General features: G+C 30.5%; 1 protein-coding gene and 1 long non-coding RNA gene across 2 annotated transcripts; both read right to left on the reverse strand.

Moving 5' to 3' along the window:
- Positions 1-2,959: 2,959 nt before the first annotated feature.
- On the reverse strand, positions 2,960-6,144 carry LOC123908083 (ACT domain-containing protein ACR8-like). Its single transcript, XM_045958589.1, has 7 exons — positions 5,714-6,144; positions 5,073-5,118; positions 4,837-4,951; positions 4,639-4,706; positions 3,956-4,522; positions 3,722-3,826; positions 2,960-3,621 (listed from the first exon to the last, which is right to left on the reverse strand). Exons 1-7 carry the CDS (start codon positions 5,773-5,775, stop codon positions 3,259-3,261), a joined length of 1,326 nt encoding a protein of 441 aa, XP_045814545.1. The 5' UTR covers positions 5,776-6,144; the 3' UTR covers positions 2,960-3,258.
- A 6,774-nt stretch (positions 6,145-12,918) lies between these two features.
- Positions 12,919-14,108, reverse strand: LOC123910280. The gene is made up of 2 exons (XR_006810180.1): positions 13,705-14,108; positions 12,919-13,036 (listed from the first exon to the last, which is right to left on the reverse strand). It is a non-coding gene; the product is annotated as an uncharacterized LOC123910280 (long non-coding RNA).

The following is a 14,108-nucleotide window of genomic DNA, read 5'->3' on the forward strand; positions in this document are numbered from 1 at the left end:
TATTACTAATATATTAAAACCGATGACTACCAAAGTTACTAATTTGTTCTTATTACTTTTAACCACGTTGCAAGTTTTATATCATTAATTGTAATTTTACTAAAAAAAAATAAAAAAAATATAGAAAGAATATAAGATAAATACAAAAAAAATGATATGCTTAAAAATATATAAAAAAAAATACATATAGAAAGAATATAAGATAAATAAAAAAAGATGATATGCTTAAAAATAAAAATAAAAAATATTATAAATTAGATCAAAACAAAACAATCTATACTCATAAAAATAGCAACAAAACAAATTAATATGATCAACTCAATAATCTATTAAAAGAAAAAAGAGGATAAAATAGTCAATAAAAAAAATTATAGAAAAACTACGATGAATATGCATAAAATTTGGAATATAAAAATAGAAACATAAAAATAAACAATACTTTTCAGCAAAAATAAAGTAAAATAAACAATATACTATTTTTTAAAGTATATACTATTAACAAGTAATAATAATAATATAATAATCATACAATAAAGTTTTTTTTACGATAAATTACTATCAAATTTACTAAATTATCCTAAATATTCCTAATTAAATTTTTAATTTTTTACTAAAAAATATACACGGGACTATTATTTGTGACACATAAGAAAATGACAAACTTAAATATCAAATTAATTCATTTAATAAGTTTTATTCATTGATAATCTACCATAATATAATGACAAATTTAAATATCGAATAAAATTCAATGACACGTGCATTCGCACGGGTCTTTAAACTAGTGAATATTAATAAGAAAATGACAAAATAAATATATTAGATAATTCACACATAATTGATTTTCTCTTATTTTCATTAATTGGTTAAATATGACTAAAATCATGCATTTTTTTTGGTAAGGGACTAAAATCATATGCATTTCAATAACAACTAACACAACAACTATATGTATATAATATTATAATATATATTGTAAAAAAATAATATCTTTAATTTTTTTTCACGTATTATAATTATGTCTCTTTGAATCATGCATGTCATGTGAAATACAAAATGATTATATGTTTTAACCCCTATTTTTTTTTTTTTTACGAAACCAAATTATGTATTTTTTTTTTTGACAATGTATATGTATCTATTATTTATCAAATAACTTATTATATTTAAATGTCAACAAATCTTAGCTCAACTGACAAAAATGTCGAAATTGTTAGGTCGGACACCATTTCGTCTATCTACAAAAAAAAACTTATTATATTTAAATAATCACATAAAATTTTGCTATATTATATTATTTTATCAAAATATAATTAATTATTTGTTTTGTTTCTCACTTGTTTTCATCTATTCATTTTGTATTGTTTTCTTCTTTTTTTCACACGTGCATAAAAATAGTAGACATTGTTGGGAACACACGAGAACTAAAAATCATTGAATAATTAATGTATTTGGTATATAATATAGACTAGATAATCAATTATTCAACCATAAATTGTTGCTTATAAAAAAGAACATAAAGAGTATACTATTATTGAAAAATCATCACAATTATACTATTATAGAAAAATCATCACAATTGTAAAAATTACTCCTATAATTATTAACATATACTATTATAAAAAATTAAGTGTTTTTTTAAATATGATATTGTATTATTTACTAATATAATAAAATTAAAATTTTGAATTGACTAAAAAAAATTAAGTTTTTGAAGGTGAAAACATGCGAGTTTAAGTGATGTTATTGATTTTATAGGGAGTTAAATCGTCTAAACTCATTTTGACTTCCGATTTTACTCAAAATAATTTTAGCTCCGATTTATCGCGAAAACCGTACCTTAAAAACGTATAAACCGTAGTGTTTATGATTTAAAACAAAATTTTAACGCCAAAAACATGTTCTTCTAGCCCACTAAAAATACACTCATGATACCTCAGTGAATTCCGTTTTCGTTTGGTGCGAATGAGTAGGCTAAAGATAAAATTAAAAAAAAAGAAAGAAAAAAAGAGTAAGAAAGATAGAATTAGCTTCATATAGGAACATTGAATTCGAAAAACTATTTTTTGTTAAAATTGTAAATACAACAATAGAAAATATCATGTTATTAACTCTCCAGCATTAACAGTGATAGTATGGAGTCTAAATTTAGTGGCTTCTGACCCGACGCTCTAGTTCTTGAGGACGTTGAGTTTGATCATCGGGAATCAAACTTACTATAGCTAGAGATGAGCTTCGAAGCAATCGGCTTGAATAAAGAAAGAACTTTCACTAAATAATCAACAAAATATGTTATCCTTGATACTCCTTCACAAAGGGGTTAAAATACACTATTTTTGATAATCCTGTTTAACTGATGAGTAACAACCTCTAACTACTTTAACAGGCTAAGTGGTAGACTCTGATGAAATGATTTTGTAAAATATCAAATATACTTGATCTCGGGATGAAATGCAGAAAAAAAATGAAGCATGTCAAATTAAATTTTATCTTCAAATACGAGACAATCCATTTTATATGTTTTGTCCGGTCATGATAAAAAGGATTTGTTTGTGATCTGCACTGCAAATTTGTTGTGTTGCGCGAGTAAAAAAACAATATTCGAAGAGCGATGGAGGATATATAAATAACACTGAGCTTTAGAGGATGCCTGAGCAAGTGTGTGATATTCCGGTTCTAACAAATAATGGGAGACGGTGAATTATTTTTTATTTTTATACATGATATTAAGATGTGCCAACGAAGAAATATAATCGATTTGCCCATTTTTTTGTATTGAGGTAAGCTCCACAATGTGAATTGCAGAACCCTATGATATATCCCTTAAATGATATTCTCACACCACTCCAATTATAGTATAGAGATCTTTCAATATTGCCACTTTAAAAATCCAACAAAATCTAGTAATTACAAAACTTGGAACACAAGCAAGAGAGAGAGTTCAATATAAAAAATGGAGTCAAATCAACCATTAAAATTGATATTAATAACCATAAAATAAGTATGTAGTATTTACACATGACCTAAGTGATTAATGAACAATGACCCCAATTTGTTCTGTCCATTTTTCTACCTAAAATTTGTCTATCAACAACCAAGAATCCATTATGTACTATTTTCATTTCACTACCTACCAAACCCAAACCAACCATTAGAACAACTACTAACTATCACCAAATTCCATCATTCTAAACTTAACTTTTTATGTACACAAGCCCAATCCTAAGCACGGAATATTATCATGCCCAAGCATTTGCATTAAGAACATGATTTAATTAATCCCAAACTGTACAAATTCCTTCTCACAAGGTTCCCAATAGACCACAACACTGCCCCCCCAATTCCAACAGCTTGATCCTCACTCTCTGCCTTTTGATGATAAATCAATGGTAACTCCTTCACTTCTAAATTGTTTGACCCGATTTTCTGCCGAACAGACTCTATGATTTTTGGATCAGCTGGATTTCCAATCACATCTGTTACATAGAAAACATTTGTTGCCATGTTATCTACAGTTGATATCTCAGCCCTTGTAACATTAAGCCCGTTCTCGCGAAAGGTTCTCATCACTTCTGCTAGAAGTCCTTTCTTGTCTTTGGTGCATAACTCTAGTTGAACACCCTGTAATCAACAATTAATCAGTCTTAAACACTTCATTAACAATTAACAATTAATCAGTCTTATAAACAATGGTTAAATAAATGATTTAACAAATATATACCTCAGACGCCCTTCTCTCGACAGAAGCTTTTAAACACTGAATTACACGTTGCCGCTCCGGTTCTGAACTAATTGGAGTGCCATCCTTGTGTCTTATATAAAACTCCTGAAATAATCAATGATTTGAATATCAATAACCAAAACTTGTAGCATACTAAGCAAACATATATACTGCATTCTTGTTCAAAAAAAAAACATATATACTGCATTTCATGGAAGTAAGTTGAGTAATTACCAAGTAAGCTTGGTTACTATTCGTGTTGATGGTTGCATGAAACACGACATACTCCATGTCTGTCAAATTGCACACGACATCAAATAATAGTTTGATTCGATCCTTACACTGAACATTGACAACCGAATAGCCCCTTTCTGCCCAATTCTGGACCGTCACTACAGTGTTATCGGAAGTAAGCTTGAGAATGGGAGTCCTCTCGTAGTCACGATCCGCGAACATCATTTGATGCAACCTTCTTTCACTATGCATAACAGACATAGAGATAGTAGTCTTTGCACTTCTAATGTCATTGTCTCCCTTCAAAACATTTCTTAAACGCACTTCAATCTTTTTAATTTTCTGAGAATCCTCAATAGTGGTTCCAGAATTGCAGTCTTTAACGTAGATCAAAGAGGCAATGCGACCATTGTGAGTCCAAACCTTAGCCTCAACCACATCGCATTGAAGATCAGCAAGTACAGCAAACACCTCCGATAGAAGACCAATTCTATCGGTTCCTGATAATTCAAGCGTAGTAAGACCGTTTGTGCAACTAGTTCTCACATTGTGAATGCTCCCGAGTGACTGTTGCAACATACAATCGAAAACCAAGATTAGCATCAACAATATTAACAAGTAGCATTATAATTCAACATTTCCACTATTAGAACTTGTAAAGCCATTATTTACAATTAAATTACCTGTTCTATATATTTTAAAACGCTCTCTTCAATAAGCTTGCTTCCATTTTGATGAGTGACATGGAAAACTATACATTGAATAGCCAAAGGTTAGTAATAGTATTTAACTAAACGCATTCTCTGCAGTTGCGCACAGAGGATACCTGATTTACGCCAATCAAATTGAAAAATTCAAAAGGGGAATCAAGATTAGCTTACCATCCATGAACCATTTGCCATCAGAAGATATATAGGCCTTCTTAATTACAAGATTAAGATCAATGAGAACTTGTATTGCATCAAGTAAACTACCATGTCTTCTTGTGCTAATAACCTATGAATTTCACCAAAAAATAGACTATTATTAATTATTTGAAATTCATAAAATTAAAATCAAACATTTTTTATGACAAATTAATTCCTTATGGAAATAATTTTCCTATAGATGATGTTACCTTGACCAAAGTTGCAGTGGAGCACACGGCATTGTCAATAACAACCCTGTTTTCAGACACAAATGGTCAAAAATTCAATTAAATGCATCCAAATTGGGAACACATAAGTTCTATAGATGGACAAATGCTAGAAGAGATAAGAACAGAAAAGTCAAAAAATAAATAAAAATTGACTAAAAAAGTCAATAAATTATTAAAAAAAATTAATACTAGTGGAGAAATCAATTAAACATATTAAAAATTAAATATTCACATTATTATGCCATTTGGAAATATTAAAATGAATAAAACTGAATTATTGCAACCAAAAGGTGATCTAGACAAAGAACATTCTTGCTTGCTGAAATTAACTTCTGTTAGATTAATAGAAACCAAAAACAACACACCAAAATACCAGATGTTTTTAAATTAAGGAAGATCACTTTTTTCCTGGTTAACTAAATTATCACCGCGCGCAACTCATTAAATTAATAATTAACCTCTTGAGATAACTGAGATTCATATGAGATCATTCGAAATATTTGATCAAAGAGTAAACAAAATTGGCAAAAAAAAAAAAAAATACAAATTCATAAACCAAGACTAATTAAGATCAATCCAAAAAACATAAACTACTACATGATGAAGGAAAATTAACAAACCTGGGAGTGCTCATCCTTATTAAGAGCTTTTCATATTCATCCGTACAAGCAGGCCACTCCATAGTTTTTCTTTGTGGGATCACAAAAACAAATCTTTTATCTTCTTCTTCGACCAAATCTTAACATAAACAACCTTAACCAACTCAAAGTCTCAAACTATGTTGTTGTCTATGATGTGTGATCTGTGTGTGTCCAATACTTTCTCTCTTTGCACAAAACACGCCTTGGTCTTAACTCTTGACTCTTGTGCTCATAAAGTTACGCTCTATTTATATATGGGAAAAAATATTTAAAGATATTTCCATGTTGTAATATTTTATTTTATTTTTTGAAATTTGAAAATACAAGTTGTTGTAAAATATTAGGAAGGTGTCTATGTGTGTGTGTGTTTAATGGAGCACATCTTGATCTTCACATCACATGGCGTGACTAACGCATGCAGCGTTGACCCATTTTCCAATTTTGTGCTGCTCCATGCCACCACACCCAACACTTAAAACAAATATTAATTTAATTAATTAATCTTGTGGCTGGAATTGGAGTTGATATAGTTATCACTTATCAGATAGATGTTTGATTTTAAATCGATGGTTGAGATTATTCAATCAAGCAACAAATTAATGAAAGTTTGGTCAACAAATTGTTCTATTCAAATAGTATTAAATTTAAATTCTTTCAAATAACCTTTTATTGAACTTTATTAACCACATGAGTTCAATGACTTAATTAACATTAATCTTCTTAGTTTAATTAAGATATTATATTCGAACTTGAACTTCAACAAACAAAAGCTTTAAAGTTTTTAGGAATAAATTGTGGCATATTTGAGTTTCACATGACACAATATTAATCTATAGGTGCAGAGTAATTATTTGAAGAAAAAAAAAAAGTGTGACACATGTCCATTTTCCCCTCCAATCAGGGATGTTTGTAATCCAACATGGATGACACATGGGATGTTGAGATGTTAGCTTTGAGCTGAATGAGGAAATGTGTTGGCCTAGGTGGCAGTTTGGGTGGGATCCAATTGAGTAAACTTGAAAATTAAGGTGGAGTTTGCCGACCCAAATTATGGCCTCCCACGTTACAACACCTCTTCTGTCGGCTTTTCCTACGTCAGTGTTGAGGTAATATATCTCTCTATTTCTCAAATTATATAGGGAGTTCCATTAAATAGGGAGTAGTAGTATATTTTTAGAATTTATGCATATATTTTGTTCATTTTGACTTTTTTACAATCAAAGTATTAGTGATGAAGTTTTTCATTTTTCAAACTCTCAATTGTCTCAACTTCTTTTAAGAAATATAGAAATAGAGATAATCTCTATTCTTTAGTGTCACTCATTTGGTTTTGGATGTTATGTATTTCTTTTTGTAGTTGTTAATTTGTATCTTCGATAATCAAATTATATATATGATAAATAACTTTAGAATATGTTATTTGGAAAGAAGAAAAAAATATTGACACCGTATATTAATATTAGACTATATAAAATATATTTTCTGTATGATTCTGTTTTGATGAGAGAAAAAATATGATAAAAGAAGATAAAATTATAGTGGTGATAAAAATTGAACCAGGAAGCCATTACAAATTAGGAAGAAATTGGTAAATCGATGAACCCATGTAAAATCAACAAATATTTAGTAGTTAGAATTTCACTTTTAAGATAATAAGTGAGTGTATCAAAGTTCAAACCATGATCCTGTTAGATAATAAAATAATAGTCTATGTTATTGGGTCTATTAGGCCTATTAGTTTAGAGTCCATTAGGTTTTATTATTTATTATATATTCTCTCCAATAACCTTTTGTAATGTTAAGCAATGCAATAATATTCTATTGAAACCCTAGCCGTCTCTTTCTCTTTTCCTATTTGTGTATCTCTAATTCTAACATGGTATCAGAGCCGGGTTAAGGACTGCAATGTGGGCATTTGACCCAGGACCACGCTAGGCGTGAGGGTGGGTATTGAATATGTTGTTGTGTTGTTGAAGTTTGTTTGAAGTCCCACATTGCTTACATTCCCGGAATGTGAAGTGTATAAATATGTGAGGGCAACCTCACCCTTTGAGCTAGCTTTTGGGGATGAGATCCAAGCATATTTAACATGGTATCGAGAGCATCGTTCGATCCACCTTGAACCACTCGTCACTTCCGCAGTTGAATTCCCAAAAGTTTGGGAATTATAGTTATATGTTTTTCGGGTCATGTGGTTCTGTTGAAATTGGTGAATATGGTTTTGGTCAATTCTATTTCGGTTTCATTGTTGTTTGGTACGGTACTTTTCTTTTACTGGCTTTTTCATTGGTATATGTTTCTTTGGTCAAAATTTGATTCATATGGTTGAATAACATAATTGAAAATTAGGAGCAAGTGTTGTTCTAATATATTGGTATGATGTGGGTACAGTGACAAATTGTTTGCTGTTGATTTGGTTTCAATTTGATTGCTATGGCACGGAATTAAAAAAATAATAATAATAGGGTCTTGTGTTTAACTATACCTTCTTGCATCTGCGTTGGTAGCCTTCTCAATTCTCTTCAAGAAATTAGTTTGTTTGGAAAATTGTTGGTATTATGGCATTGAAATTTGGAAGGATTTCGGTGGGAATTTGGAAGGCTCTTGGTTACTGGATTAACAATGGTTGATATCTTATGAATAATTGCACTTCTCTCTGGCTTCTTTTGATTGCACCTCTCTCTGGCTTCTTCTGATTGATTGCATTGCACTTCTCTTCTGATTGTATTGCACTTCTCCCTATTGCACTTCTCTTCTGATTGCATTGCACTTCTCTCTATTGCACTTCTTCTGATTGTATTGCACTTCTCCCCCTATTGCACTTCTTTTCTGATTGTATTGCACTTCTCCCCCTATTGCACTTCTTCTTATTGCATTGCACTTCTCCCTATTGCACTTCGGATTGTATTGCACTTCTCCCTATTGCACTTCTCTTTTGATTGCATTGCACTTCTCCCCCTATTTCACTTCTTCTGATTGCATTGCACTTCTCCCTATTGCACTTCTTTTCTGATTGTATTGCACTTCTTCTGATTGCATTGCACTTCTCCCTATTGCACTTCTGATTGTATTGCACTTCTCCCCCTATTGCACTTCTTCTGATTGCATTGCACTTCTCCCTATTGCACTTCTTCTATTGATTGCACTTCTCCCTATTGATTCTTATGATTGGTTTAGTTTGAATTTGTTCGATTGATTTGGTTTTTGGTTATCTTGGACTGCATTGGATTGGATGTTGGATTAATTTGATTTGGTTCTCCCCTCCTTGATGGTAAATGGCTGCTCTTAGTTGATCGTGATCTTAATTGGGTTGATTTGTTGTCAGGGCTAATTTGTAACAAGCTTAAAGCTTAGTAAGCTTTAGCTTGAGGGGTGATGTTAGAAGTTTATTTTATTTTCGTATTTTGTTTGACAAACTCATAATGCTTCTTGTTGATGCATCATGAGTTTGAGAGTAGGTGTTAGATAATAAAATAATAGTCTATGTTATTGGGCCTATTAGGCCTATTAGTTTAGAGTCCATTAGGTTTTATTATTTATTATATATTCTCTCCAATAACCTTTTGTAATGTTAAGCAATGCAATAATATTCTATTGAAACCCTAGCCGTCTCTTTCTCTTTTCCTATTTGTGTATCTCTAATTCTAACAGATCCTACATATTATATGTAATATTCATGTCACTTTAGAGGATGCAAAATCAACAATTTGAAAGGTTGAATTAATGTTCTTTTCTTATTAAAACAAAAAAAAAAAATTGAGAAGAGAAACTTATTAATTAGTAATTAAATTATCAAAGTGATACTAATAAATATTTTCCAATTGTCATAAAGGATTTTAATTCCATGATCTCTTACTATTACAATGTCAAACTTTTCAAGTTAAGTTGACACCTCGTTCGTTTCAAAAGAAAAAGTTTCCACACCTCATTAGTGTTGCATTGTATAAGATTTTTTCATGAAGTTTGTGTCTTAAGAGAAAAAAAACATTACATATACTCTCTAATCTATACTTATATATATAAAGAGGATATAAATTATTTTTGTGTGGACTTTTCATGATGCCAATCAATACCATTGATTCTTTTTTAGCAGCAAGAATCTTTTATTAACAAACTCACCATAACATAACATATATTTTTTTTAGCAACAAAAATATTTTATTAACAAACACACCATAACATAAGACATATTTATTTTTAGCAGCAAAAATATTTTATTAACAAATTCACCCTAACATAAAACATATATATTTTTTTAACATAAGTTTCCATGACAGACGCGTCTGGCCGCTGGTGTTCAATAAAGAGACTAATTTGTCCTAATTTTTTTTTCACAAGAAATAAATTAAAGGTTATAATGTTTTAAAAAAAGAACAAACTAAATGCTATTGCTATCATAATGAATCTCTACTCTTTGATGGAATCTATACTCTTATTATAAATGAAATAAAAACATATGGCCAACAAAACATGACATTCGAACTACTTAATTATTAATTACGTCCTCAATTAAATTAAGCAGAATATTCTTGCGTTTATCCGCAAATTAGATCCAATAATACTAAATATTTTAATGTTCATTGTCCATATCATGAAGACAAAACTACTCTTTTGAAATTGTTTATTTAAAAAGTCAAAATATGGATATTGTATATTTAAGTATCAATATTCCATAATTGTTTCAAATGGTAACAAATGATACTTCTTAATTATGCATAATATATCTGGTTATTTTTTTAAAAAAAATTTATTAGAATATCTTGAAAACTATGGTAATGATCTTTGCTTATAACGTGCATGATGATGATGATGATAAGGAAAGCGTGGATGCATGCACTTATGTTTGTTCAAGAAAAAATAAACCAAGGCACACATATGCACACATATGCGCCGTAGTTTGACAATAATATATACTACAAGATTTTTAATTTTTGTTTGACGAAGACAAGGTTTTTAAATTGATAATTCGGATTTAATTTTTAATTTTTTGAGAGGTATAGGAGTAGTAGTAGGATAGAAGTGGTGGGGAAATGGTCTCGTTGTGTTGTTGTTTGTAGTATTTGTATCACATGAAATGCAGGCCTGTCAGAATACACGTTCATTCCCTGTTGGCTATATTATTGTTTTACCCTCCAACTTTAATTACCCGACCAACGTATCACCGCCAAAACAGCTCCTATGGAGAACGGCATGTCGTTAGTGTTGGTTACCGCCTGCAATAACTAACACTATAACTGTTCGTTGAGATGAAAAACCGTTAGTAGGTCCATTGATGATTAACGTTGGAAAAGAATATATGGTTCGATCCCCACAACTATAATTAGGAGGCTGAAACCACTTGATATACTGGTGAAAACAAAATTCACTGAGATGTGATGTTAACATAGATTCATTCAATTGAAAAAAAATTGACTCACATTTTATAATGGTGGAAGTTTAACTCCTTTTATTAGAGCTACAACTTCGTTAATGAGCAAATATATAAATATTGTCATTACACTAGTAGAAAAAAGCTTTTTTACATCTGGCGAAAAACACTTTTTACATCTGAAAAATTTCAGATGTAGGCGCACGAGACTTAGTAAGTATACACGTTTTACATCTGGCGTAGTCAGATGTAAAAAAACACTTTTTACCTCTGACCAAGGCGAAAATCAAATATTATTTTTTTAAATTTAAATTGGACCTTTTACATCTGACTAAGTCCACCAGATGTGAAATCTTAATTTTTTTTTTTTGAAAAACCTGCGGTTTTTTTTATATATTTTAAATCTTTTTTTTTTATTAAAAAAATCTAACCCACAATGCTAACAATAAAACATAACTTGCATCAAGAACATAATACTAAAATTCAACATCAATAGCCAAATTCAACATTCAAGATATATATAGTAATAATGTCATTAAAGTACAACCACATTGTAATCCAAAATACAAAACATCATAATAATTAATACTAATCCATCCAAAATACAAATTAAAACATATTCTGATATGCATATCAAAACAGCATTACAATATTCTTGGCAAAGAGGAAGATAAATCAAAACAGTATTACAATATGTTTGGAAAAACAATATAAAGTAGCTCTAGACAGCAATAATGATTCAAGCCTAACCTATAGTGTTGCAACCTTGACTGCAGTGGCATGCCCATCTTACCTTTCTAATCGAGGATTCAAATTGAGTTGGCTTATCTCCCTTCAATGAGTCATGTGATACTTGATTGTCTTCTTTCCCCTCGTCAACCTGTGAAGTTTGTGAAAGTTCAGGGCAATATTGCGCAAGTGCAAGCAAACAAGTACATAATTTTCAATCTACATACTTAAATATCATGACACTTAACTCCAAATTAATCATGTTGGCCAGTAACAATAAAAATTCTAAATAAGATGTTCAACTTACATCAAAATAATGTGTGCACACAAGATACTCATGGAGCTTGCCTTTCTCCAGCCAAAACTAGACAAATCATGCTTGTCCTTTGCATAATTTTTTTTTTCCACCTATTATAACAAAAAACAAATTCCAACACTTATTACTAGATTGTCAAAAGGCTAGCACCAAAATTTATAATGTCAAAATAACTTTGTAAATTGTGTCAAAACTCATGAGAATATCTCAATATTCAATATCCCAAAGGAACTTTATTCATTGTTGTAACATTGGATAACTCCAAGCCTACTGTAAAACACTATGCAATAACATTCTAACTCAAGAGTTTTAGCTTGGTTACTAAATAAAAAGTTTCTAGTTTCATCTCCAAACAAAGCAAATTTAATTGAGTTGCTAAATAATTGTTTTCTTCTAAACCATGATCATTCTCTTTTTAAAATAGCATGAAAATTTTGAAAAGAAGCATAATAGATATACTATACATGCCTCGGCCTCTCAATAAAACATGGCTAGTTCAAACATTTCATTCCCAAAACCAATAATCTACTTGTATAAAACAATCATCAAAAGCTTATCTTAACTTAAAAATTTCTTTTCCAAAGTAACTCAAAATTTTAAGCTAAGTAGATTTAAACCCTCACTGTTTTTATTCTTCAAAATTAGACCACATCAATACATGTTTTCAAAAGCTGCAGAGGGTCTAAACCCTCACTCTTCTAAACCCTCACTGTTTTTATTATATAAGTTACAACTATCAACCCTAATAGGAGTACTAGGTTAGCGATACTTACCGTTTCCTTCTTCCATAACCCTATAATATTTGAAATTAAAGAGTGTGCTATATCTAATCCATATTTTCACTTTGCCAATCCAATGAGTATCTTCCTTCACCACCTCATTTTAGTACCTGAAAAGTGAAAAGTCATGAGAATATCTCAATATTCAATATCCCAAAGGAACATTATTCATTGTTGTAACATTGGATAACTCCAAGCCTACTGTAAAACACTATGCAATAACATTCTAACTCAAGAGTAACTCAAAATTTTAAGCTAAGTAGATTTAAACCCTCACTGTTTTTATTCTTCAAAATTAGACCACATCAATACATGTTTTCAAAAGCTGCAGAGGGTCTAATTTCAAAGCAGCAGAGGGTCTTAATTTCAAAGCAGCAGAGGCAACTCTCATGTTTTTGATAAATTGTAAATTTTCTTTTAAAGAAGACATGACTTACACAAATAAATTAGGGCTTTTCTCGTTAAGTTAAACACAAGAAAAGTGCAAGTACCACAAGTCATAGAATAGTTTTAATTTTAATAAAACCATGACAAACTTCAAGTTCTTGATCAATTGGAATTTTCTCAAATCCCTAGCTACTGACTATTGTGAAAGCCATGGTTTCAACCATGAAAATCCATCTAACTACCCTTAACACACTAGTTTCATAATAGCTACTACAAGACTTCCATTAGGAGTTAACTAAATCATAAATCATAAATATGAAAAAGACATAAAACCATTCTTCAAGCTCTAAGAGCTTGACCTGCTATGGAGAAGAAAAGAAATTCTAGTTACCTTAGAAGAGGAAGCTCACAACTCCTAGCTTTCAAACAAGCTTCCAAAGGATGAAAATGGTGGAGTGTGTGGTTCGGCCAAGGAAGAAAGATGAGTGAGTTTCCAATTTATCCTAAACCTTCTACTTAATAGCTAAGCTAAGGATCATGGCCATTGTTCATAATTCAGAACAACAAATTAAATTCTAATAATCATAATAAAGGCATAAAAATCAACCATAAAGAGGAACCTTGTTAAGTGTTAACCATCAAACACAACGATAAATTATGTTTCAAATACATAAAAATTGAGATGAAATCAAGTCACCCTTTTCAAAGTAGTCTTCTTACTAAGCAGTTCTGGCACAACAGAGGCCTCGGCTGTATGAACCAGCAAATCAGTAGGTTCTTGACCATCCACTGTCT

The sequence above is a fragment of the Trifolium pratense genome, linkage group LG2 (genome assembly GCF_020283565.1).
Source record: "Trifolium pratense cultivar HEN17-A07 linkage group LG2, ARS_RC_1.1, whole genome shotgun sequence".
NCBI classification, from domain to species: domain Eukaryota; kingdom Viridiplantae; phylum Streptophyta; class Magnoliopsida; order Fabales; family Fabaceae; genus Trifolium; species Trifolium pratense.

Coding starts and splice junctions, on each gene's coding strand:
- LOC123908083 (XM_045958589.1), bottom strand. CDS start 5,775: ATGGAGTGGCCTGCTTGTACGGATGAATATGAAAAGCTCTTAATAAGG. Junction 3,827..3,955: donor ATAGTAACCAAGCTTACTTG/GTAATTACTCAA, acceptor TGATTATTTCAG/GAGTTTTATATAAGACACAA. Junction 3,622..3,721: donor TCGAGAGAAGGGCGTCTGAG/GTATATATTTGT, acceptor TGTTGATTACAG/GGTGTTCAACTAGAGTTATG.